Source organism: Bacillus rossius, chromosome 8 (genome assembly GCF_032445375.1).
Source record: "Bacillus rossius redtenbacheri isolate Brsri chromosome 8, Brsri_v3, whole genome shotgun sequence".
NCBI lineage: Eukaryota > Metazoa > Arthropoda > Insecta > Phasmatodea > Bacillidae > Bacillus > Bacillus rossius.
Genome location: NC_086336.1, coordinates 43710257 through 43735269, shown reverse-complemented (window position 1 = coordinate 43735269; position 25013 = coordinate 43710257). Strand labels below are relative to the sequence as shown.

General features: G+C 37.6%; 2 protein-coding genes across 2 annotated transcripts in view; one reads left to right on the top strand and one right to left on the bottom strand.

Moving 5' to 3' along the window:
• Nucleotides 1-9052, bottom strand: part of LOC134534811 (TATA-binding protein-associated factor 172) — a 98959-nt gene extending 89907 nt beyond the window's left edge. The window contains exons 1-3 of the mRNA XM_063373407.1: nt 8891-9052; nt 8385-8459; nt 244-485 (exon numbers count right to left, since the gene is read on the bottom strand). Coding sequence (XP_063229477.1) covers nt 244-485; nt 8385-8395 — 253 coding nt within the window. The 5' untranslated portion in view covers nt 8396-8459; nt 8891-9052. The remainder of the gene's footprint in view (nt 1-243; nt 486-8384; nt 8460-8890) is intronic.
• An 84-nt stretch (nt 9053-9136) lies between these two features.
• LOC134534812 (nucleolar protein 12) lies at nt 9137-17993 on the top strand. Its single transcript, XM_063373409.1, has 4 exons — nt 9137-9412; nt 12172-12277; nt 13968-14129; nt 16438-17993. The coding sequence occupies exons 1-4, from the start codon at nt 9312-9314 to the stop codon at nt 16705-16707; spliced, it is 639 nt and encodes a 212-aa protein (XP_063229479.1). The 5' UTR covers nt 9137-9311; the 3' UTR covers nt 16708-17993.
• Nucleotides 17994-25013: the final 7020 nt, after the last annotated feature.

Sequence of the window (25013 nt, the reverse complement as noted above, 5' to 3'; positions counted from 1 at the left end):
GAGGATATTGGAGTCTATCCTGAAGGTCATTGAATGCGCAAATTTTTCCGGTCTCTACTTATTTTGTGATATTATATAAAATACCTTTTTAAGCAAAAGAAGGCATGTAACGGCTCTTATAATTCAATATAATAAATACAGATAAAAGAAGTGAGGTAGTAGTGCTGTAGCGATCCTGCCCTTGAGTAAGGCGGACAGCAGACCCTGTACAGGCTCCCGAAACCCGGCGATGTAGGCACGCACCTCTCTTGAAGCTGCACCCCGGCGGGTCCCACTGCGGCACGTTCCTCAGCACGGCCTCGACGGCCTGGCCGGCGGCGATGCGCGTGTCCCAGGACTGGCTGCGCAGGTAGGCGGCTATCCGCCCCAGCAGGTTGTGCAGCTCGTGGGGGTGCAGGCGCTGCACCTCCCCCAGCTGCTGGGCCGCGGCCCGGCGCGTCACCGCCGACGAGCCCGTCTCCAGCAGCACGAACAGCCGGTCCAGCCTGCGCATTCCGCACCATCCTCACTTCCCCATTTCTGCTGCTTCCACTGCCTCTGAATGGTGCTGTTTAGTGTGTCTCTCCAATGACTCATGTCGAAGTGTGTTCAAAAAAGTATCGAACCTTTGGTCGGCAAGAAAAAAAAAATCATTCATCTGAAACACTAATAACCTTCAAAGTAAGTAATCTTCTTGGTAAAGCACACATTTCTCCCAGCATTAACGCCATTGTTGGAAACACTTTCTGGAACGCAGTTTTTTTGGAAAGGTGAGCAACCGTGTTGTCGCAGTCCGCGTGATGTATTCTCTCGACTCAAAATTGGGTCCCTTTCAGCGGCATTTTCAGCTTGGGAAATAGCCAAAAGACACAGAGAACCGTGTCGGGTGAGTAGGGAGGCCTGGTGAACCACAGGAAGTAGTGTTTGGCGATGAAAGCCGGAATCAAATGTGCAGAATGGGTGGGTGCGTTATCATGATGGAGCTGCCTTTTCGCTGCCCACAGATCCAGTCATTTGCACCGCAGGGCATCATGAAGGTGACGAATGACTTCCTGGTAGTACTTACTCCTTTGTGATGGTTTGGCCTTGTGGTGCATACTCATGATGCACCCACACCATGCGAGTCACAGAAAAAGATCACCATGACCTTGAACTCCGGACCTGCCATGCTTTTTTTTTACACTCGGGGATACCAGATGTTTCCACTGTGACGTCTGCATCTTGGTTTCTGGGTCGTACCCATACACCCATGTTTCATCACCTGTGATCATGGTGTTCAGAAAGTTGGGATCACTGTTCACATTATCCAGCACGTCCTGTGCGACGTCCAGATTCCATTGCTTCTGCTCCATTGTTAGCAGCTTCAGTACAAGTTTTGAGGACACTCTCATCATGCCCAAATTCTCGGTGAAAATAGAATGTACATATCTGATGCTTACCCCTACATCGTTCGCAATTTCATTTACCGTCATATGATGGTCCTGCAAGGCCACAGTCCACACTTGCTCAATGACAATTGTCATTCCGGCTTGTTGAGGGCGTACCTGAACGTGGTTTACTGTCCATTGATGTGCGGCCATCTTGGAAGTGATTGTACCACAATTTCATGAGCGCAGTGCTCATGGCATTGTCCCTGAAAGCCCGTTGAATCTTGCGGAAGGTAACCACTTGGGATCACCAAGCTTTTGGCAAAATTTAATGCAATATTGAAGCTCAAGTTTTTCTGTCATTTTACAAAGACTGGAATCTAATGATCGCTCACTACACATCCTCACTCGACAGACTGCCAGTGACTGACACTTCCTGTGGGCGGGAAAACATTCAGGACTGCGCATGAGTGTCCCCTCCACATCTACACTGAAGAAAGTATCCCGCGCTTCATTGGTTTGTGCAGGAAAAATAAGGTCAGATACTTTTTGAACACATACCTCATATATAACACATTTAAAAAAAAACACATGGTAGAACTAAACAGGCATCAACCTACGTTAATTATTAGAGTGGGAAAAAGGTGTGTGGAGGAGTTCGGGGAGAAGATTAATTGGTTCCATTCTGATTTAATGTAGAGTTATTTAATCCCTCTTGGCAATTATTGTGTAGAGGGGGAGGGGGGAGCCAAAAGACTTTGGTCCATGACCAATACCAGGATTTGTAGAAGAGGGTGGCATGGCCAAAGTGAATAATAAGAAATATATTTTGGATAGACTTGTTTTTGGGGGGTCTGGGGGTGGGAGTTCATGAGTTCTCTCCTGGAAATTTTTTTAAAAGATGCTTTGAAAATTCATTTTTAGACTATCAGTGCTTCTTCAAAACCTGAAATACTGAGATAAAAAGTTTAGTTTCTTCAATAGCTGCTATCAAAATGTTTGGAACTATCCACAATTATTTTATTCTGCAGCAGAACTTTCCAACACAATTGTAGATATAGGACACTCGGTAACCATGATTTAAAGGTGAGTCTAGGAGGTAACTGTTAAATCCCAACTATCCTCCGGCACAAACATCAGTTTTATAACACTGAGTCTGTGCCCTTGAAGAGCTGTACGATACGTTGACATGTCAATGCCACCATGTTCGGCACGTTGATGGGTCAATATTATTTTAGAATTTGGTTTGCCATGTCAGGGATGATATGCAGAGCACTAAAACAATGTGGGTGACATGTGAAAGATGTCAAAGATCAGCAAGTTCCAGGTGTAACACAGCCCTAAACTCCCGCGGTTTAGAAGAGATTGTCATCATAGGTGTCCTGCTACAAAGCTCCTCTGTTAATGGTGATGCTGATACAAGTTGTTACCAATGCAGAGACAAAATAGCCAAAATTCTACATTGATTATACCTATTTATGTATGTTCATGTGAAAGGTTTACAAACTTGTGTTACATATGTTACTTTCTGCTTGTTAGATGCATTTACATAATGAATATGCACAACTTGTGATGGGCAATAATGTGCAATGCTGATTGGCAACAGATAATAATTCCATCTACACTGCACAGCAGATATGCAATGTCATATCAGGCTACAGGTCACGTGTCAGAATTACATAAGCACGTAGACTGCACTGCAGATGGTCAACACACTGTGACAGGCATTAAGCCTAAGGCTGGGTTTATAAATTACGTAAGGGGACGCAACGATGTAAGAAAATTTAGAGTCGTTTATATAGCACTTAACAATACAAATTGAAATTGTAAAACAGTATAAATTAAATATCTTTAAGGGCTTCTTTTGACTTTTTTTATGAAAACATTAAATTGGCAACAATTTGATTTTAAAATGTTATTTACTTTCGACTGTCTGAAAGTTTAACAAGTGGAAACATGATGTAGATAATAAAAACATTGTGGCCTTCTATGTAGGCTATATAACTTCTCTCTCTTTGATAAGTGTCTTCGGAACATTTCACTTTAAATGTGTAAGGCAGAAACGGTAGCCAAAACACAAGTTGGACTTGGTTGATGCTTACATTGCATTTTTGCATCTTGAGTAGTTCATAATTAGGTATTTGAAAATGTATTTATTGAACCGTTCAAGTTTGCATTATTGTGTACTTTATAAACCTGGCCTAATGCTGGGAATACAATAATGCCATGGATGCAACATGAAGGATGTGATGCAACAGAAAAATATTGAGTTTATCAAAAAAATACCTCAGGGTAAATTTATTTACGGAATTTCTCAAATACATTAAACCTTAAAAAGTGAACCATATTAGTATTACCAATGCACTAGTATTCCCATAATTTGAAAACAAAAATTCTTGATGTTAATTTCAGTAACGTTGTGCACAGGGCCGGTCCTAGGGCGGTGCGAGCGGTGCGACCGCACCGGGCGCCATCAAGGTGGGGGCGCCGAAATCAACCGACACGTGAGACGAACGACGGCGACGATCAGTCGAGTCTCACGGGAAAATGGACGACTTGAGGTACCCACGCCCTGACGTCGTGGTGTCACGTCACCAAATTCGATTGAATTCAAATTACTAATGATTTTGTGTACGACAGATCTTTTAATGTGGCTTATTCGGATTCCATTACTTGCGACTGTTTATTTACATTCTGTGTCCCGTAGTTGACATTGGCACTTCATCCGGCCGTTACTTGAACTGCTTGGCTCCTCCCCATTTCAAATCGTCCATTACGGGGGAGTGAGGCGCGGTGTTAAATTTCGTCCGTTACTTGTTTCGCTAGGCAAGCATTGTCTATTGAATTGTCAAGTCGTTCAAACGCGCGCGAGTGTATATCTGTGTTGTAGAGTGTGTGTGTGGTTAACGGCTGAAAGATTAGTATTTAGATTATTATAGAAGTATTCGAAATAGAAAACAGAAGTAAGTATTGTTTATATAATTTCCTTTCTAGTGTATTCTATGGCACTGCGATAAGACATTTTCCAATTATCCATGAATGAAACCGCACGGCGAGATTACACACGTTGTCTTAGACATTTAATGATTACCCGCGTTTGTCGAATACGTTCCTCCTTGCAGCCTGATGTACTGCTCTTTTGTAGGGTATTATAGCGTAAATATTGTAGCTTTTGTATGGAAGTGATGTACCTGTTTAGTAACTATTTTTTAATCTTTGCTAAAACTGAGTTTTGTATAAGGCAGTAAAGGTGTAGGTACAAGTTTGTTTTAACGGATTGTAAATATGTATATCACACCCAAAGAATTGTGACGGCCGTCATTTTTCAAATTCGCATTCTGAAAAATTAATGCCAAATGGGGAGATTTTTAAAAGAAGATGACTCGTGTAATCTAAATATGCAGATAAAGTATATTGTTTTTGCTGTCGTTTACTTAAAACAAACCCCAACTCTAATTTGGAAAAAGGATTTGATGACTAGGGGCGCTTATCAATGCGTCTGGAAACACACGAAACATCCTCAGATCACCGACGTGCAATGAACAGTTGGATACAAGCGTCGATTAGGTTGAAGAACTTCAGCGAAATAGACAAACAATTACACAAACAGATTGAAGATGAGAAATCGAGATGGGTTTCTACCCTCGAAAAAATGATGTCGATAGTGTTCTTCTTGGCATGCAATAATTTGGCATTTAGAGGAAGCTCTGAAACGTTATACACCCCTAATAATGGCAACTTCTTGGGTTTGGTGCAATTATTAGAAAAATTTGATAATGTGATGATGGAGCACCTCCACCATGTTGTAAATAGACTAATGTCCACTATTTCAGCAAACGCATTAAAAACAAATTAATTTGGTTACTTGGAAGTGACGTTCGAAATAATATTGTGAATATGGTAAAGTCAGCTAAATACTTCTCCATCATTATGGTCTGCACTCCTGATGTAAGCCATATTGAAAAAATGTCACTAACATTCCGGTTCGTTGACGTTAATGAAGAAGTCGAAGTGCGAGAGTGTTTTGTTGCTTACAAGCCAGTAAGTGACTCTTCGGGAGCAGGACTCACTGGCCTCTTTCTGGATACGATCGTTCAAGAATTTGATTTTTACATGAACGATTGTAGAGGTCAAGGCTACGATAATGGAGCGAATATAATAGGAGTGAACAAAGGTGTACAAACCAGAATTTAAAAACTATATCCTCTGCCATTTTTTAATCCATGTGGCTGCTACAGCTTGAATTTGGTGATAGCAGATGCAGCCAAAAGTTCTGTTAAACCTGTTTATTTATTTGGATTTCTCCAAAGACTATTTGTTTTATTCTCTGGATCAACCAAGCGATGGGAAGTGATATCCACGCACATAGATGGATTAAAGTTAAAAAAAAAGTTTGCTAAACTCGCTGGGAGAGTAGAGTTTCTAGTCTTTCTGCTGTTCGCTTTAACTATACTTCAGTTCGTAAAGCCGTTCAAAATCTTCACAAAGAAATTAATGACTCAGTTGCAGCATCAGAGGCATTGTCGCTAATTCAGAATATGGAATAATTTGAGTTAATAATTACAATGGTGGATTGGTATGATATATTGTTTCAAGTAAACATTGTAAGTAAAGCTATGCAATCTGAAACTATGAACTTACCAAATGCATCACAATTACTGAAAAACTGTTCGGAATGCGTGAAACAGTACCGTAGCTTTTCCTCAACTCTAATTACAGCTAAGGAAATAGCGTCTCTAGCCTAAATAATCCAGTTTTTAAATCAGTCCGATCGCGAAGAAAGAAACGGTTATATGTCAGGAAAGACTGTCCGATCTTGGAATTTTATCTATAGAAAAAGCTATTGCCCAAAAGTGAAATATTCAGACTTTGTAAAAAAAAAAAAATTGCAAGCACTAAAGTTTATTTTAAAAATATTTTTACTACATACTCGTTTGATTTAATTAATGTTTGCATGGAACACACAATAAATAAAAGTTGACAATCATTATATTTGTTGTTATTATTTTTTATTTGTCCACCACATCACATATAGTAACTCGCACAACCTGGTCAAACGAACGTTTCTACGATTTGACATTTTTTTAAACATAATTCGGCTTAATAATCGGAGGCCGCTGCTTTTTCTGGTGGAATAAAAAGCAACTGATTTAACAATATTTTTTTTAATTAGAGGGGCGCCACTTTTAGATCTCGCACCACCTAAAAATGTTGATCGGACCGGCACTGGTTGTGCAATGGCAACTGAATCAAAAATTCTGTTTCTTCACTGATTTTATTCCATTTAAGTCATGACTGTATCCAATATGGTTGGTTGTAAAATTATTTGTCTTTTGTCTGTTAAGTGATATATTTCCAGCATATGGGGTATGTGCCTATTTAGTAGCAGCCCTAGCCTCTACAGTATTATGGGCCGTTTACTTTTAAAGAGACCTAACATTTAGGAAAGAGGGGGAGGGGGGGGGGTTGTCAGGAGACTGGGAGGCGGAGGGGTTTATAGAATAGCAAGGGGAAAGATAGATTCGGGGCCCTCCTACTATACATTATATATATATATATATATATATATATATATATATATATATATATATACATTATATATATATACATTATATATATATACATTATATATATATATATATATATATATTTATGGTAAATATGTAGTTGGGCAGTATTTGCGAAAAAAAATGTTAAAAATCTGAAAATACTTTTATTGTATGCTCTTTAACTTCCTCTTTTCAATAAAAGCGGCGGAGGTAATAAATTCCAATTACTTTAGGAGATATCGAATTTTTAAATTTCATCATATGTAGTTGAGCGGTATTTGCGAAAAAAAAATGTTAAAAATCCGAAAATACATACCTTTATTAGATGCTCTTCAACATCCTCTTTTCATTAAAAGCGGCGGAGATAAGAAATTCCAAATACTTTAGGAGATATCAAATTTTTAAATTTCATCACAATTATAGCAGTGCGTTCATGTGGCTTTCATCATTGTTTCTTGTTTACGAGCATCTATTTTTTTTATTGGATAATGATGTCACGTGATTGTTCGTGATAGGCCAGAATTCAAATTAACCAATACGTGATTATTTACTTCATTTATTGTTTAAAACGGTATTTAATTACCGCCTCCAACTTAGGCGAGTTTTTAACGTTTCTAATTTTAAAGTCTTATTTTTTATTGTTGCGCAAGTAATAAGTAACAAAAAAATTTTACGTGAGTTGTTTCTGTTCATCCTTTGTCCCGGTTTGTTAGGTCAGGTCAGTTACATTATAAATACTTTAAAACTAAAGAACCATTGAAATAATTTCATATTATTTCTAATGTACGCTTAGTTTCAAAGCATTTGTAATGTAACTGACCTGAACTAAATGACCTTTTTCATTAATTAGGCATTCACAAACACACGGCAAAATAAAAAAATGGCGACGGTCGAATGATAAACACAGGTCTTGTATGCAAAATAAAAACGGCGATATCTCCTAAAGTATTTGGAATTTCTTATCTCCGCCGCTTTTAATGAAAAGAGGAAGTTGAAGAGCATCTAATAAAGGTATTTTCGGACTTTTAACATTTTTCCCCGCAAATACCGCTCAACTACATATTTACCATATATATATATATATATATATATATATATATATATATATATATATATATATATATATATATATATATATATATATATATATATATATATATATATATATATATATATATATATATATATATAAAAAATAATAATTCCTAAAAAAATTATTTTTTTATCCAACCTGGAAGTTAAATTTAGTGAATGGTTATACTACTTGATCTTAAGAAATTTTTATGTTCCAGGTGCATCAGTAATAAAGGGCCCCGCTAGTCGCTGGGCAGTTGCCCGGCTTCTTTTCCTGCCTACCTAAAGAAATAACACCTACTCCTTTTATCAACATTGTTTTTTGACAGTATATTCTGATAAACTTACAGTTACCTATAAACTTTGCATGATCAACAATCAGTTAATGATATTTCCCAAGCAGTTTTATGCTTACCTTGAAGTCATGGTGGAGTTTATTTTCTTATTTTGGCAACCAGTCAGCAAACAACACAACAGACATGTGCCTCATCTGAAAATTCAATTCAAATAACATTTAAGGACCAGCTATTGGTTTTGAATATATAATTAAAGTACAAAAATGCTGACAAAATGTCAAGTATTATGCTTGAATTATGTTTAAATCATCATAAAAAATACTGTGCGGCTTCGAAAGACGTAAAAATTGTTCCATATGGAATATAACTACAAGCTGTAATTAAGTAGGTTAGATTTAATGAATCACATTAACCTTTTACTAAAAATTCTGGTCTACTACAACTCTACAATACCATAGGGCATGGATGCTAAAAGTACTGTTTTATTTAATGCAGAGTTACAGCCGAGATAAAACTAAAACCACCACCAGATGCATAATTAATTCATAATGGGGACTTGCAAGCCTAGCCTACAGAAACGATAAATACACATATTGTAAACACTATAAACCAGTACTTAGCTTACGTTATAAATTCACGGGATTTATGTTGTTGATAATGACATCTCCCACATTTTTTGTTTAAATATAGCACACGAAGTGCAACATTTATTACATAAATACACGAAATAAATTTTATTTCCTGGAGAGAAAGACATCCTTTCAGTGTCAAATTTATACTGACAGCCATGTTGCTGATGAGTCTGAATTTATGCAATAGTTTCTCTGTGATTGGCCGAAATTGCACTTAGAGCGTCCAATCAGAGTGTAATATTGTGTGATAACCACTATTACTACCAACCATGTAAAGGAGCGACAAAAGGTAAAAAGAGTTTCTCTGCCAAAAACAAAAATATCATCATTGCGATTATTGCGATCGAGAAAATCACACATAGAACTGATTAGTAATAAAAATTATCCACCTACGGGTAATAATATTGCAATTCAATGGAAGAAGGTGCTGCAAAGCGTCGTAGTGTTGTTTACCGGAAGAAGCGTATTAATAGGAAAACAAAATTACATTTAGTTTTTGATGAAAATGCCAGAAGGTATTGTAATATTGTTTGTACTACTTAAAATATTGATATTTTATTTTAATGATTTTATTATAGGTACTCTTCACTTTGAGTTACATTATTGATCAGACACTTTCTATCATTAATCTAACCTGTCTAGTTACATTATTGAATAGAAACTTAAAATTAATTGTGCCAATTGTACAACTGTAACCGCAATTAAATTCCATTTCAAATGTAACACAGTTTCATTTATTCTGATTTTTTGAATACAATCATAATGATACAAAAGTTTGTCATCATAAACTGATTTTGTTTACTCTTGATACAACCTGAAAAATGGCATTTGGCAAGGGATCAAAGCCGTTTGAATAGGGAAGGTGTAGGAATTCAAATGTAGGTTATGAGAGAGAGCTTAAGAACAGGAAAATGAAGTGGGTGGAAAGGTGGTAGGGGAAATAAATCCAGGAGCAGGGTAGGATGTGTAGGGGGTGTGCAGATATAGGAGAAGGGGGAAGTGTAAGCCTTGGGCAGGCCTTTTTCCCAGCTGCCATGCTTTTTCTCTCCCCCCCCCCCCCCTCATCAACTTCCCATCCTGCTGATGTCACGTGACCCAGCTTCTTGCTTGCTAAGCCATACACAGCGGCAAAATAAACTCCTCATTGTGAAGTAAACAAACCAAACTCCACAAAATTTTTAGGTTCTCTTTTGTAAGGTACATAGACACCAATGGTTCAGTTGTTACCACTCCAAAAACTTTTATACGGTAGTAAAAAAAATAATACATCGTAAAGTGTTTTTAAGATCTACTAAATGTTGTATTAAAATTTTTGCCATCAAATTTTACTAAATACTGATATCTTAATATAACTATTTCTTGGCAATCATCTTGTGTGTTTAAGCACACTCAGGCACATGAATAATGGAAATGCTGTCTATAAAAATGCCCTTTATTTTCAATTGTAATTCTTCTTTGACATCATCAGGTATTTATATTGGTCACTGTGTCTAAAAATATTTTTATTTCCAAGAAAAAATGAACATATGTGGTCACAAATATTTTTATACATTTTGGCACAATAGGGTTGTTAATATCATTGTTACATAGATTTGTAAATCACAGATTGTGATCAAAGAGAACTTTTACAAATTTTTCTAAAATAATTTTAGCAATAACTTATTGCTTGTTTGTATAAAAAAAAGGTTGAGGTTTAAATATCCCTTTCAGCACAGCCGACAGGCGTAAGTAGATTTGGAACTACCTATTTCTTCTGGAATTATTTTGGAAACTTCTATAAACTCCTGGAACATTTTAAGAACTTTATGTAGCCTACATAATGTCCTATATGTTCGCCAATATTCAAACAAGATTGATTTAACATTTTCTCATATTCCATGAAGCAAAATTATTTGAATGTTTTTAACTTAATGCATCCAGCATTGAATGTCATGAAAAATTTCATATTATCCCTACTAAGGTAGTTATGCAATTATTTTTGAACTTCAAAAACTGTTTTTAATACGGTACCTTGTATTAATATGTGGTCTTATATAATTTTTGGGCAAAGGTTTAAGGTAACATTAAGATGAGTATTAATAAATTCTGAGGAATTTGATACTAAGAAAGTTTTTTTGTTTTAATTTCAACCCCTTTTTCACAGTAATAGTTCATTTCAAAAAAAAATTGTTTCAACCAAAGGTTTTCGATAAAGTTTAGGCATTTTACAGTAAATTATAATGGATTTGATAGTATATCTATTAACAAAAAGTAATGACACTTTGTCATTCTACCCTTGTTAATTCCATCCCTTGCAGTAATGGTTTCTATTATCAAAAATTGTTTCAGACAAAAAAAATTTAGGTAAAAATTATAAGATTTTCAAATAATTATAATGGATTTGACAGTGTACCGGTACCTACTAAGGGGGTTATGAATTTTTTTGAAATTGTACTAGGTACTCATTTTTTCAACCCCTTTCAGCAATGGTTCGTCTAATCGAAAATTGTTTCCGACAAAAGTTTTAGATAAAAAATATTAGATTAATACACAATAAGTACAAATTTGATGTTGTGCCTACGAAGAGAGTTACAGCAATTTTTCTTTTTTTCATAAAACCTTCCCAATATCTACTCCTTTGGTTGGATATTGCCCATTAACAAACTCGACCGAGTTATTCTACTAGAGTTAAGGTCACAGTTTGGAAGTGATTTGTGAAAAATTGTGACATTTGTCTTTATGTCCACAAAATTGTGATGTGTGTGTGTGTGTGTGTATACACACACACACACACACTTTTGAGTTGACGATGATTTTGGGGTCTTTTAACCATGAAACGAAAAACTATATAGGCCTAAAAAAAATTCTGAAAGTTGCACCATAGTAATGGCTACAATAGGTAGTATGTATATCTTTGAAATCTACCTAAAACCCTGCATCTCATTGGTGGCTTCTCACACTTAACCAGTTAAGCTATAGCATTTAAACGCAAGCTTATAGAGCTACAATATTTAGTTTAAAATGCTGTAAATAAAGCCTTTGGTCTTGAGAATTTGAGTTATCTATGTTTTTAATATCAACAATGCAACAATGTTTAGAATTTAAATATTAAATTTTTAATTTTGTAGTATTGTTGAAACTATATTTAAGTAGTAATGTCATGTGGAGTGTAAAACTTTAATAGGTATTGAAAGTAAGTAAATTTATCTTTCTGAAACTTACATCATTACTTACTTTTTATTTTATACATCAATATTAAATGCTATCTTGCTGAAATTTGTTTGATTGTTGTTAGGGAATTCTTGACTGGGTTCCATAAACGAAAATTAGAGAGGAAGAGAGCAGCACAAGAGCAACTGGAAAAACAACTGAAGGATGAGAGGAAACGTCTTAAGCAAGAAGTATGTTCGCCAATCCCAGAATTTTTTTGCTTAATTATTTATTTAATAATTTTTATTTATCTATTTATTTATGAAATTATAGTTTATTTATTTAGCCTACTATAAATTGTTTTTATGGACTGTAGTTGATTTTGTTGTAATATTTTTTTTTTTAGTTCTAGTATTCATTTATAATATAATTAACTAATTTCCTTGTTTAACCTTTTATGAATCTAAACGCATACTTTGGTTAAGTTTAATCTGGCCTCTGTATACTATTAAATCATACTTATACCTTTTCCATGCATGCATGTATAAAGTATGGTGTATAAAAATTTTCTCTTTGAATGTGGGCATTATCACAATTCTGTGGGTTTTATTACATTTCCTGTACCTAAATTATTTGCTTATATATTTATATCTTATTATACATAGATAATTTCAAATTAGGGGCAGACTTGAAATTTTTTTCTACAGTGTACAGTGTGTGCTCATCTCTGTTGTACTATTTACTACCATTTTTCCTGTGGTAATTATAACTCCCAGAAATTTGTATTGTGGTTTTAAAAGTTATAAAGTCATGCACATTATTTGGTCGGGCACATTATTTTTGTACTTGTGCAACCTAATAAAATGCAAGCAGAAAATGGGATGATTTACATGTTTAGATATTGACTTTATATATATATATATATATATATATATATATATATAGACTGGGTCTATATACACACAAAGTTCTTACAATCAGAAGCATACACTGAATTTAATTTCTGGGGGGAGGGGGCAGGGAATAGAATCTGTTTGCCTGCTGTTTGCTTTCAAATTCTTTCCCTTTTATTAGTAGGAAAAATACATTTTTTTAGGATTTTGGATCATAAGATATATCCCCCCATCTGCATATGCCCCTGCTCACAATGAACTAAATGTTTTGTTGGTAAACTGCCAATGCAGTATCTCACCATCTGATTTTATAAATGCTATGGTCTAAAAAAAACTATTGAATGTAATGATAAGAAATAGCCTACCCTACAGGTTTTTTCAGTGTATGTCTCTTAGCTGTTAGTCTATTATACATCATGTTTTTCATAGAACATATAGCCATTGGAATCACTTTAAATCATGGGTGATGTACCTATATCTCCTGAAAGCATAAATTTATCAACTGTGCAATTTTATTTTTATTTATTTATTTTATTTTATTTATTCAGTACATTCTGTAAGCCTTTTTGTGGTAGAAAGAAATCATAAGGCTAAGGAACAAATCAGTTTTACATTGAACAATTGTAATATTTACAAATTATATACTAAAAAATACCATGATTAAAAGATATTAAGAAACTGAGCTAAATGTTTTAAATGCAACAATATTTAGAAGTACTATGTCCATTACAAAAGATCACTAATTTCACTAAATTTTTACATTTAAGTTAGTGCAGCTCCCTTGAAACATTTTAGGGTACACATACTAAGTTTTAAATTTTCAGCTTGGTTTATAAATAAAGAGAGAGAGAGAAAAAGTGTGTGTGTGTGTGTGCGTGCGTGCGTACATGTGTGTATCTGTTTGTATATATGTGTGTGTGTGTGAATGAGAAAAAGGTATTATGAGGCTTTCCCTCCTTTTGCCTTTGTATCTGCCTCTGATGTGTGTGTTGTCAGTGACGTGCATTAATACAGCTGTTTCAGTTTCATTGTTTTATGTATCTCGTAGGCCCGAGAGTCTTACAAGAAGTTGGTGGTGTCGCACAAACCCATTCCTGAACTTGAAGAATTTGAATCCAAGGAGTACGACCTCGAAAACCACACCGTCAGCATTCTCGAGCTGTCGTCGAACGAGATGGCCAAGAAGAACAACTGGATCGGTTTGAACAGGGTGAGATACTAAACCAGTTGTTCTACTCCCTCTACATAAATAAACCACTTAACAGCATTAACAATGCAGTTAAACAAAACATCATGATTCCTATCTATACATTGCATTTATTTATTATTCATCCCACATATACATACAACAACACTGTTAATACTTAATCACATTATCTGTGAAATACAATAGCCGTCATCTTGCATGGCTAATATATGCTACCACCAAAACTGAAAACATTTACATTCTTATTTTCACATGTGTCCTTTACAAAAATATTGAGGAATATCAACAAAAATTGGTTCAAATCCAACACCAATAGGGCAGACATAAACCACGTTTTAGTAGCAAGAGCAAATCACAAAAACATAGAAGACAAACGGGCCCCTAATTGTGGCAAAGCAAGTAATACAAATGTTTGTATCGGTATGTATATTAAATTTTAGTAACAACAACAAATGCAACCCACTCCCCCTTAACTGTGATTTTATACCATTTGAGTTATTGATAGAACTCTAGTACAATAAATTAAGCATTCCAACCGTAAAATCGCAGCTATCATCTATTGTACTCACGAAGTATTAAATTACTAATTGAAATTTTGCAAAAATGTGTTATATTTCTAGATTAAATTGATTTAGCAGTCAATCAGTGATTTCTGTCTAGTGTGTTGGGCCTCTGCTTACGTCTTGGCGGGGGGAAACTGGCATAAGGGTCGCAGCATTTGTCGCAGCTGTCATGAAGACATGAACTGTCTTTGCGTCTTGGCCTCTCTCTCATCCAAGTTTAACTACAGTGACTGCCAACACCGAGATCCTCGTTGGTCATAGCATTGCTCGTTGGAATGTTTTAGCTCTTTGAATTATTAAGGATTGTCAAAAGGGCATTAATTGTATTGAGTTTATAGTTGACAAATAAAAAAAAATCCTGAATTTGAAGCCATTTTAACAAAAACTATAAAGTTTGTCCATCTGCCCCTTATGCTCATTAATACTTAGATGAAAGGCACTTTCATTAAAATGATAAGAATTGTGACAAGTACCACAATTATATTTTTTTATTGTTCAAGAATATAAAAGATATGAAATTATTCATATATTAAAAGTCCCCTAACTTATAGGTAGGCCTAGGGTTTTACATTTACAGGATTATGAAGATGAATGATACAGGATTAAGATGACCGAATATATTTAGTAAAAATGGGAACTTTTGAGTATGTAAGTATATTAAATGAGTGCGTATAAAAAAAATTTGGAAGTGGGGAATATTTGAGAGTGCCATAAAAGTGAAGTCTACCCTCAATCGGTGCTTTGTCGGAAAAGCATGGAGAATGTTCCATGGGATGACATCTGGGCTCCACAAGCCTTCCGTTCTCATTATTCTGTACATGACTGGTGGCACGACCCATCTATATGCAGAATCTCTTATCAATGTGCTTGTACCAGCCCACAGAATGTATTGTTTTAATAAAGTGATGTAAGTAGTGTGGTGTGTTGGATATAGTGTATGCAGTATTAAATGCAATACCACATAATGAACACATAAAAACCCAAGAAATAAAAATTACATTTTAATTATTATGAAAATAATAAATGAAGTAATTGGGATGAATAAAAACTATTATTATTTAAGTTGAAACAAAACATTTACTTTGAAATTTCAAAGAGGACACGCACATGTAATTTCTTACACTATTAAACTTATCTAAATGGTGATGTACTTTAAGTAGCCACATGTGAGGACTTGTTTTATCTTGTTTTATGGATTTACTACCATACAGTGTATGCTATAATTTGTTGGCATCACACAGAGTTTTCGGTTCAGAAACAAAGTTATCTGTGTAACCATGTAGAACCATGTTAGCAAATTAACAAAAATTTTAGGTTGATTCTAATACAATGTAATGATAAGAAAATGTTAGTGTACCTACTAGAGCTAGTATTTACTATTGCCACAGTGCATAGAGTATACAAGAAGTGTACTGTGAAGTTTTAGGGATTAATTAAGTACTTAAATATGTAAAAACAATTTGTCGACTCTCGTCTTGTGTAAGTTTTTTCTTTAATTATGTACTTGACGTTATCTCTGAATGTGCTTGTAATGTTTGCAAAAATACATCCGTGATTGCATTACCCAAGTTGATTTAAATGGTTGGATTTGTAGTACTTTGTAAACTAATTTAAATAAATATAAAATTTAATTCAAAACATCAGAGCTGACTGACATCTGAATTAATTTTCAATCTGGTTTGTGAGTTAGTTTTCTGTAGTTTATATTTTGGGTGGTAAAATAAATTGGTGAATCTGTTGTTATTTAGGTCCGTTATGAAGAAGACAAAGATGATGATGATGATGCTGGAAAAGATAGCGATGAAACTGAAGAAGATGTGCCAGGAATGGAGCTGAAGTGTGAGCGAGACATCAAGAAGATTCTGAAGAAAGAAGCAACGAAGAAAGTGAAGAAGAGTAAAGTTTTCCAAGCGAAAAACAAACTGGAACGGCAGAAAAATAAGAAAAAGTCTCGTAAGATAAAGTACCAACGAATTAAAATTAGAAGCAAAAGAGGAAAAAACAAAAAGGGTAATTAATAATTTTTGATTGCATAAGTAAATGTTTTTGTAATAATAAAGCTCGTATGCCTTGTGGTAATGCAGTGGTTATATTATAATAAAGACACTAAGCCAGTTATGTTAAATAAAGAACCTGAATACTGCTGTATCATAAAACATTTCTTGTTGTGAGAACACTTCAGAAAAACTGCCGTAGTAATTTTTTTTTTCTTAGCACCAACATACCTACAACATAATGTTAGTTAATTTTAAATTGGATAATTACTCCAACTTCTTGTAACTTTGTGACATTACAAGTTGTGACAGATGTGACAGCTTGTGACAATTGTGATAATTACTCTTCACACCCCCTTCCCCCCTTTGCCAAATACAAATATTGATTCATGTTACACACTTGATCACAGTTGAACCTTTACCAAGTATTCTTGGAAGTCCTGTTTTTAAAATCATCTCTCGATATCCATCCACCAGATGGCCAATTCAACATTCCCTTGGGAACATAGGAATAACAATTAAACTATCAATTACTCAACAACATTTCCTATTGTATTAATGATTCTTTAAACCTATTAGTTGTCAACTTTGAATTTATTTACTGAGACCCTCGGGTGAGGGAGCAACAAAATTAACCAGAACCTTGGACGTTGTTTTACAAACTGGTCGTTTACCTCCCACAGTCAGCGAAATTTCTGCAGATGCCTTAAGCCAGCAGACAAGTATTATATGCACATGTCTTTTGGAAGAGGGATATAACAAGCAGGGAGTAGAATATTCATTTCGTTTCACCGAAAACCATTAGGTGTATATACATTTTTAAAGTGGCAGATTTCTGTGTTATTATTTTTGATGAGGGAACATTTTAGCTCTCTGTGTATGGCATTTGGTAGGAGCAATTTCATGAATGGAACGGAAGTTGCATGGAATGGAAATGTGTAACCACAGTGCTGTCATCTGTGGCTGATGGTGCAAATCATAGAGACAGAGGGAAAATTTTCATATCGTATTAACTGTTTAATGAATTTTAGTTGAAAATTGGATCAAAAGTCAGGGTTTGGTATTTTTTCAAGCCTTTTTCGTTTTTTTCGGAGCTGTTTCATTGTATAGTTTAACCTTTCGCTCTGCAAATCCAAAGATTCAATAGTCGACGTAGCTGCTCCGGCAGCGAATTCTAGGGGTAGGTGCGGAAACTATGTATGATTCACGTCACGAAGTGTAATTGACTAATTGAAAACAGATTTTTTTATATATTTATCATACTCTGTATTTTTTTAAAGAATTCAACAATAAATTTGGTGTCAAAGTTTTGTATTATAAGTGTATTTGCAACACAGAACACATGCATTTTCTTGTTACCAAGGTTAGATATTTTCACATCAATGGTGAGTACTAAGACTTGCTCACATTTTTATATATTTTTATACATTGTCTTTATTCACAAAGTTTCTATTTTATTCAACAAAAATTAAGTTTAAAAAAAGTCAATACCCATTTTAACAAAATAGATACATGATGCACTTTTGCAATAAAATGATTTTAGATAAGTTTGTATGGGACATAACTAATAAGAATATTGAAGATAAATCGGCAAACTTTTGTGTGTTCAAACAATGTGGCAATATCATGAATGTATAAAAAGTGTTAACAAATAAGAGATGCAAGATGAAACAAAATAATTACATTTTTTACAAATAATTCAGGGCATTCTTTGTTGTACAAACTTCATTCTAAATTAATTAAATTCACTACAGTAAAATATTACCGATAATGTGAGTTAAGTTTTGTCATATTGTTAGTTAATATTGATCTTAGTCAAATTTTGGTGATAATGGTGTAATAACTTATATTTGGGTGTTTTATGGTGTAGTGACACACTATTCGGTGTATTTCGGTTTTATCGCAGTTTACCATAAAATCTTGTCCATTCCCTTTGGCTATTATAAATTTTTTAAATGACTCTGTATTGTGTATTTTTTTCTACATTTTAAAGAATTTAATCAGTTAATTTACATGTAATTATCTTTAAACTTAAATTTTCATTATTTTTGCTTTAAGCAGTAATATGTTTTTGCTATTTATTACTCGGAACAGCTTAATTTGTGCATAATGATACTGCTATCGCAGAGGTGCCCTTCCCCCCCTCCCCCCGAAATTTTTTATGCCATTTTCTCAATGATTTACTCAATTATTTTATAATATTATACTTTTTTAGTATTATATTTTATCACATTTTAAATTAATTAAAACTGATTTTATAATAATAATTTTGCTCATATCAGGTAACATTTCCATCCTGAACCGACAGATGCCAAACTGCTTTTGTTGAGGAAAGTGCGGGGTTGCCAATTTGATTTACAAGATCCCTTTCAATTATCAAAGCACTAGAAACGTATTTTCACATTAGAAGCTATAATTATGTAAATAATATATACATTTTTCTCGTCTTTTAACCACCCCCCCCCCCCTTCTGAAATTTTAATGACGCAGTCTGCGTCGTTACCCCCCCTTGTGGGCACCCCTGGCTATCGCATGGGGTTGTGATTATTTAAAAAGTGATGTGATCGTTTACCTAGGGCGTCACCACATGTATTACTGGGCTTGTGGACCCATCTTTTCCTAACTCAGGGCCATGAAGTCGCCCGTGTGTTACAAGACTCGCAACCCCGTATGTTACGTGCAATCTACCCTATCAGTGCGCTCTTAAGCGATGTGCATGCTTTCTCACTTGACATAAAGAATGGTCGCAAATGGGCTCTTTAGGCATCCCACATGCCTTGGCTACTACATAGGTATTACACGTGGTCAGAGTATGAAAAATATGTGGCATCTGAAGAAAGGACTTTATTGCACACATTCCTCATTCGAGCGAACACTTACAAACTCTGCACCTTGATGGAACTGTGAAAAAAAAAGCCAAATGAAAATCATTTGACTTAAGTGCGGGTCAAGGCACTTGGACTAGAAGTATGTTTCGGAGTTTTTTTGAACAATGCCCCGAGAAACTTGGTCAGGGAGTCATGGCAACAGGAAGCGTTAGATTTCAGGGATGTAGCCACATGGGGCGGCATGGGGCGGTGAAACCCACACTCGGAAATCGCCGACCCACACTAATTTAATCAAAAAACCATATCTCTATTCCTGGATGTATGGCAAGGAATGTTATCTCCTTGTTGCGCTAAGCAGTTTTTGCCGCCTGGCCGGAGCTGGAGGAGTGAATATGGAAGGGGGATGAGCTATTTTTAGACAGTCTTGCTGCGTGTGATGTGCCGCTGCAGAGAAGCTCTCTGCTACTTCCTTCCCACCCCAAGTCTCTACGTTGCTAGGCAACCATTCCTCCCCCTCTTTCCTTACGTTGGAGGGACAAAGACAAGGTCAAACACTCCGTGCCGCCTAGCCTGGCTCGTTTGCCGCCGCGCGTCTGATGATTTAGAGATAACAGTGCCGCCAGGCGTCAACAAAGGACCTTCCTATCTTCCGTGTTAAGTGACAAGCAAACCACTCTATTGCAGCATCAAAAGTGACATGTAGGCCTATACTAAAACATTAATCTGTTGTATGAGTGTCAGAGTGGATAGGTCTTTTGTAGATTCAACCATCAACAAACTTCAGAGACTGAAAGATTTTGAAGGATTAAATGAGAGGGAAATTGCATCATATTTGGAAATGTGTGCAAGTAAAGGTGTCTCAGTTCACACCAAGCCAACAAATGCTGCTCATTTCAAGAACATTAAATTACAGTACCTCCAAACACTAATTGAAAACATTCAAGTCAGATTTACCGATTGTGACATTCTAACATGTTTTTCCATTTTTAACCCTACACATCTTCCATCTCCTCATGACCATCGCTTTGATGTGTATGGAACAGAAGCTATAAAACTGTTGTCTGCAAGATTTGGATTAGAATCAAGACTGCCTACAAGAATGGTGTGAAATCAAGCAATACATGGCTGATAACCACAGGAAAAAGACTTGTACAGAAGTGGTCCACTTTCTTTGCACTGACAAAACAATTGGCAGTTTGGTTCCAAATATAGCCAAACTCGCACAAGTGTACAGAGTCATTCCACTTCACACAGCTGACTGTGAGAGAGATTTCTCTCAAATGAAGCTCATAAAAACTGACTTGAGAAACAGACTGAGTGAGTTCACGCTTGATTCCCTGCTTCGCATTTCGCTGGAAGGTCCAGATGTCCAAGACAACCCATTTAAAACTGCAGTTCAGCATTGGGCAGCACAGAAGAACAGAAGAATTCGCTTGAAATAGAAGTGAACGTTAACGATGGTTGAGAAAATTTGGTTAAATTTAAACGGGGGTGTTGTTTTTCCTAAAACAATTGACGTTAAAGTTGTGGTATTTAATTTGCTGTGTCGCCATTTTTTTGCAGGCAACCCACACTCACATTTTCCTAGCTACATCCCTGTGTTAAGCAAAGATCAATGATGTGGAGAAACGCAGTAGAAAATTAAAGCCCTTAACATTAATTAACACTAATTTTCCCTGAATTAATAAAACAGAAAAAGTCACTTAATCTATTTTAGGTTCAAATATAGTCTGACGCATGGGGGTAATTCTGAAACCAGTCGTGCATTGTGCTGCAACATCCTTATATCTAACCTCTGAACATAATTTTACTGTGGGAAGCGTACTAAAAAAAAATATTTAAGAATGACAATTATTTAAATAATTAATTACATTTGGGTTGCGTGGCACATACATTATAAATATGCCTCTTGCAAGGGCAGACCAACGCATGCACGCACAGGTTATTTGGCGGTTTGAAATAGTACATAGTAGGTTATGGTGTAAGGTGCTGCTGTTATTTATTATTTAAAAATTAGTTTTCATTATGAGTAAAAATGGCAACTGTTCATTGCACACATCAGTAAACCATGTTTTATAATACGAAGTGGTCTTAACATTAGGAAATACACTCAGATTATTTGAAACACATTATGAATTGCAAAGAGCTACAAAACATGTATATTATATGCATGTTTGTACTGACACGGGTCTAGCTGCTTTCCTATGCATTATCGCAATTAGCACAAGAGTTCTCAGGAGGTCGGCATTGGCCTAGAGTCGGAGACAGTGGCGCATCGGCAGTAAAAATCCCTGAAATGTTCAGGCCATTCAGGGTGCATTTACTCATCGGAATGGACACAATTTGTATGACATTGGATTTATTAACAGTACTTTACCTTTGCATGTTCTGCTCTGGAGTCTAGGACTCATCTTATTGCACCGCTCCCGTTTATTCATGGCACTTGTCACAAATGATTTACAACCCTAACTCTCTCACAGGCAGATGCGACAATGTACGTGGGGCCACGTTGCAGATGTAGAACTAACAAAAATAGAGAATTCACTGGGAATTAATACCTACATGACTAACATTAAATATGATGGAATACGCATAACTGGATGCTACCCTTAAAAACTAATGATTGCTGTAAAAACACAATAGACCCATGTCCCAGGTGGTTGCTACATGGCTCACAGGGATGCCCCAGTTAATGATCCATTAGTAAATTAGCTGCATGTTAAGCCCATAGGCTGGCTCGTGTGTGCAAAATGAGAGAGAGTCTCGTGGCTAATTCTTATTACATTAGGATGGTTCTACACTCTTGGCTTGTTTTTGAAATAGTACAATGACATAAATTATTGAGTGCTGCAGTCGTCCCGGTTCTCGAATTCGAGATCGGGCGTAGTTCCTAGCGGCGATAGTTGCGGTTGGAGGGGTCCATAGCTGCTAACACATCACGGGCCCTGTGCGGCATAACATGCTGATTCCTGGCTGGGTTAGGGAGATACACAATAACACACACAAATTGGGTTTTGTACTGTCGGTGGCACGTCGCGCACGTAGTGTGCGAAGTGGAAGTTTAATTGGTTCGAACAGTTACAATTACAGTTTACACTTACACGGCGTAAATTGATCTACCCTACGAAATTACATTAAATTAACTGTGAGTGCTCTGATGCACTATCACTAATCTTAAGCCCTCTAGCCAATCGTGGTTAAGAGGGAGGTCAATTGGAGGCGGCCAATCCCGAAAATTGCTAATGTGGCGGCCTTCGGGTCCACCTGTGTGGACCGCGGTTCGCCGTTAAATTAGGTGCAATGTCTATATGTCTTTGCCGGTGCCTGTGCACGTGGCGTTTAAAAAAAAGTTATTGGTAGCGGGAGTCGGCCCGTGCCGTATGTTGAACTGCTCCGCGTAATATCTGGTGTGGGGAGTTTATGCTTAAGTGGCTGGGTTAGGCCCTACACCGTAAAAAGGACCGGGGACGCACAGGGAGTTTATGCAAACAAAAAAGGATTTTATTTAATGACTATAGTTACCAGTAGTGAATTTCAGTGGAGACAAAGGGTGATGACCCCCGTGAAACGCATGTCCGCCCCGGTCCGCGAGTATCTCAGTACTGGCGTTTGCCCTTGGAGCGAGGGAAGGGCTCAGCGTTCTCTCGCACCAAAATTTTTTAAGTTCTGTTATTCGGAAATTATTATAATAACGAGATTAAGAATTGCTCTATATTCGTACTTTAAATATTAATGATTAGCCTAATTTGCAGATACTCTTGTCGTCGCCCAGGTTTTTCCCCAGGAACAGTGCAGCTGCCCGGCTGCTCGTGGTAGAGGGGGTTCAGGCCTCGTGGCCTCCGGGGAACGTCAACCTGGTGCCCGAAATGACTAATACCAAATTCAACGGTCGACTCACGATTTATTAACCCACTAACACGGAATACTTGGGGCTGGCCCCGTTCCTGCCTGCGTACGTCTGGGGTGAAGCCCGGCTCCGTGGGCTGTGCCACGCCGTTCCGTTCCGCACCGAAAGTCCGTGCGACGCTGGTACTGACACGATAACTATTACTTCCCGATGTTCAGGATAGGTTTTAAGTCTCTGTAGGTTGCAAGCCTTCTCCCGCGTCTCAATCGTGACCGTTTGTTAGACGACCGCGCCACGAGAAACTCCCGCGATTCGCGCGACTACTCCGCGACTACTCCTCGGGGCCGTCTGCCCAGCGACTGTGCGACTACTCGCGACCGTGTCTCCCTCGCGACTGACTCGACTGAGCGCTCCGCGCGCGGCGCTTCCCCTCCCGGCGCGTCTCTCCCTCCCCTCGACGTCTCCCACCGAGCACATGATGTTTCGCAGGCAGGGTGGGACCTCAGTCGCCCGGTGTACAAATACAACAATACCCTTCAAAAATATAAAAGATTACAGTCCGCTGAAAAAAAAAAACAACACACACTGGTATATCATTATGCCTAACTGGCAGGAGAGGCGTTGCCTCGTCATAACGGCCTGTAGGGAGCTAGGTAGGCACTTGGGTCGACGTCAAATGCCCCCCCTCCCACGAGGCCGCTATGCGCGGCAACGTCTCTCAGTTAGGTATCACTCGACGCACTTGAGGATAATTCAAACACTGTGTGGTCACACTGGGGTTCAACCTAGCACTGCTCTTAGGAGGGTAACAGGCTCATCACGCTGCACCTGGGTATGGGTACGTCGCGGCGCACTGGCATGGTCAGAGTGGGGCACACGTAATCTTTCAGATATTCAGGAGCCCTGCGGGTCCTGGAGGGACGAGATGGTGTAGCGGGTTTGCTTACTACGAGCGCGGCGGGGCCTGCCTGAGGGGGAAAATCTGCGTGCGGACTCGCCTTAGGTGTGGATGCAGCCTGTGGAAACAGGTCTAACAGGGTGGGGGTCGGGTCATCCGAACAGCACTCACCCCCGGTCCACTGCATCTGTTGGCGCAGGCGGCGCTCCTCCTCGTCCCCTGTGTTCGCCTCAACATTTGTTCCCAGACACTCAGAAATGTCGCAACCGCCCCCAGAGATTTGGCGGGAAAGGCCCTGCTCCTCACTACCCCCTCCCCTTCATCATCCGACTCTGGTTCCGTGACAATTTCCCGTGACCCGTCCCGGTACGCCTGCCGCCCCGTGTCAAGGGCGGGCCACCCCTTCCAACCCCTCTCCAGAGAGTCCAACGTTGTCTCCAGGTACTGCCACAGCTCCCGGCTATAAGGCCACTGCTCTGCCTCCTCCCCTTCAGCCCTGCCTGATGTCCTGTCTCCCGCAGCCGCGGAAGTCACGTCTCGTGTCTCGTCATCCGGGATCACGTCCTCTGTCGCGTCTGTTGGCCTTGTCTCCAGTATGTCCGTGGACGTTGGTGCTGGAGTGATGTCTGTGGGAGTAACGTCTGGCACATTTTCCCTTGCCTCCCCCGGGGCCTGGGGGCCTATCGGACCACGTGGCTCTGACGTCCGGGACGCTCTCTGGGGTGTGTTCGCCGGCAATGCTGGCGGCCAATCCGGA

Bases quoted from the DNA above. Each gene is read 5' to 3' on its own strand.
- LOC134534812 (XM_063373409.1), top strand. From the start codon at position 9,312: ATGGAAGAAGGTGCTGCAAAGCGTCGTAGTGTTGTTTACCGGAAGAAG. The intron at 9,413-12,171 runs GTATTGTAATAT...GATTGTTGTTAG, and splicing joins TTTGATGAAAATGCCAGAAG to GGAATTCTTGACTGGGTTCC. The intron at 12,278-13,967 runs GTATGTTCGCCA...TGTATCTCGTAG, and splicing joins GGAAACGTCTTAAGCAAGAA to GCCCGAGAGTCTTACAAGAA.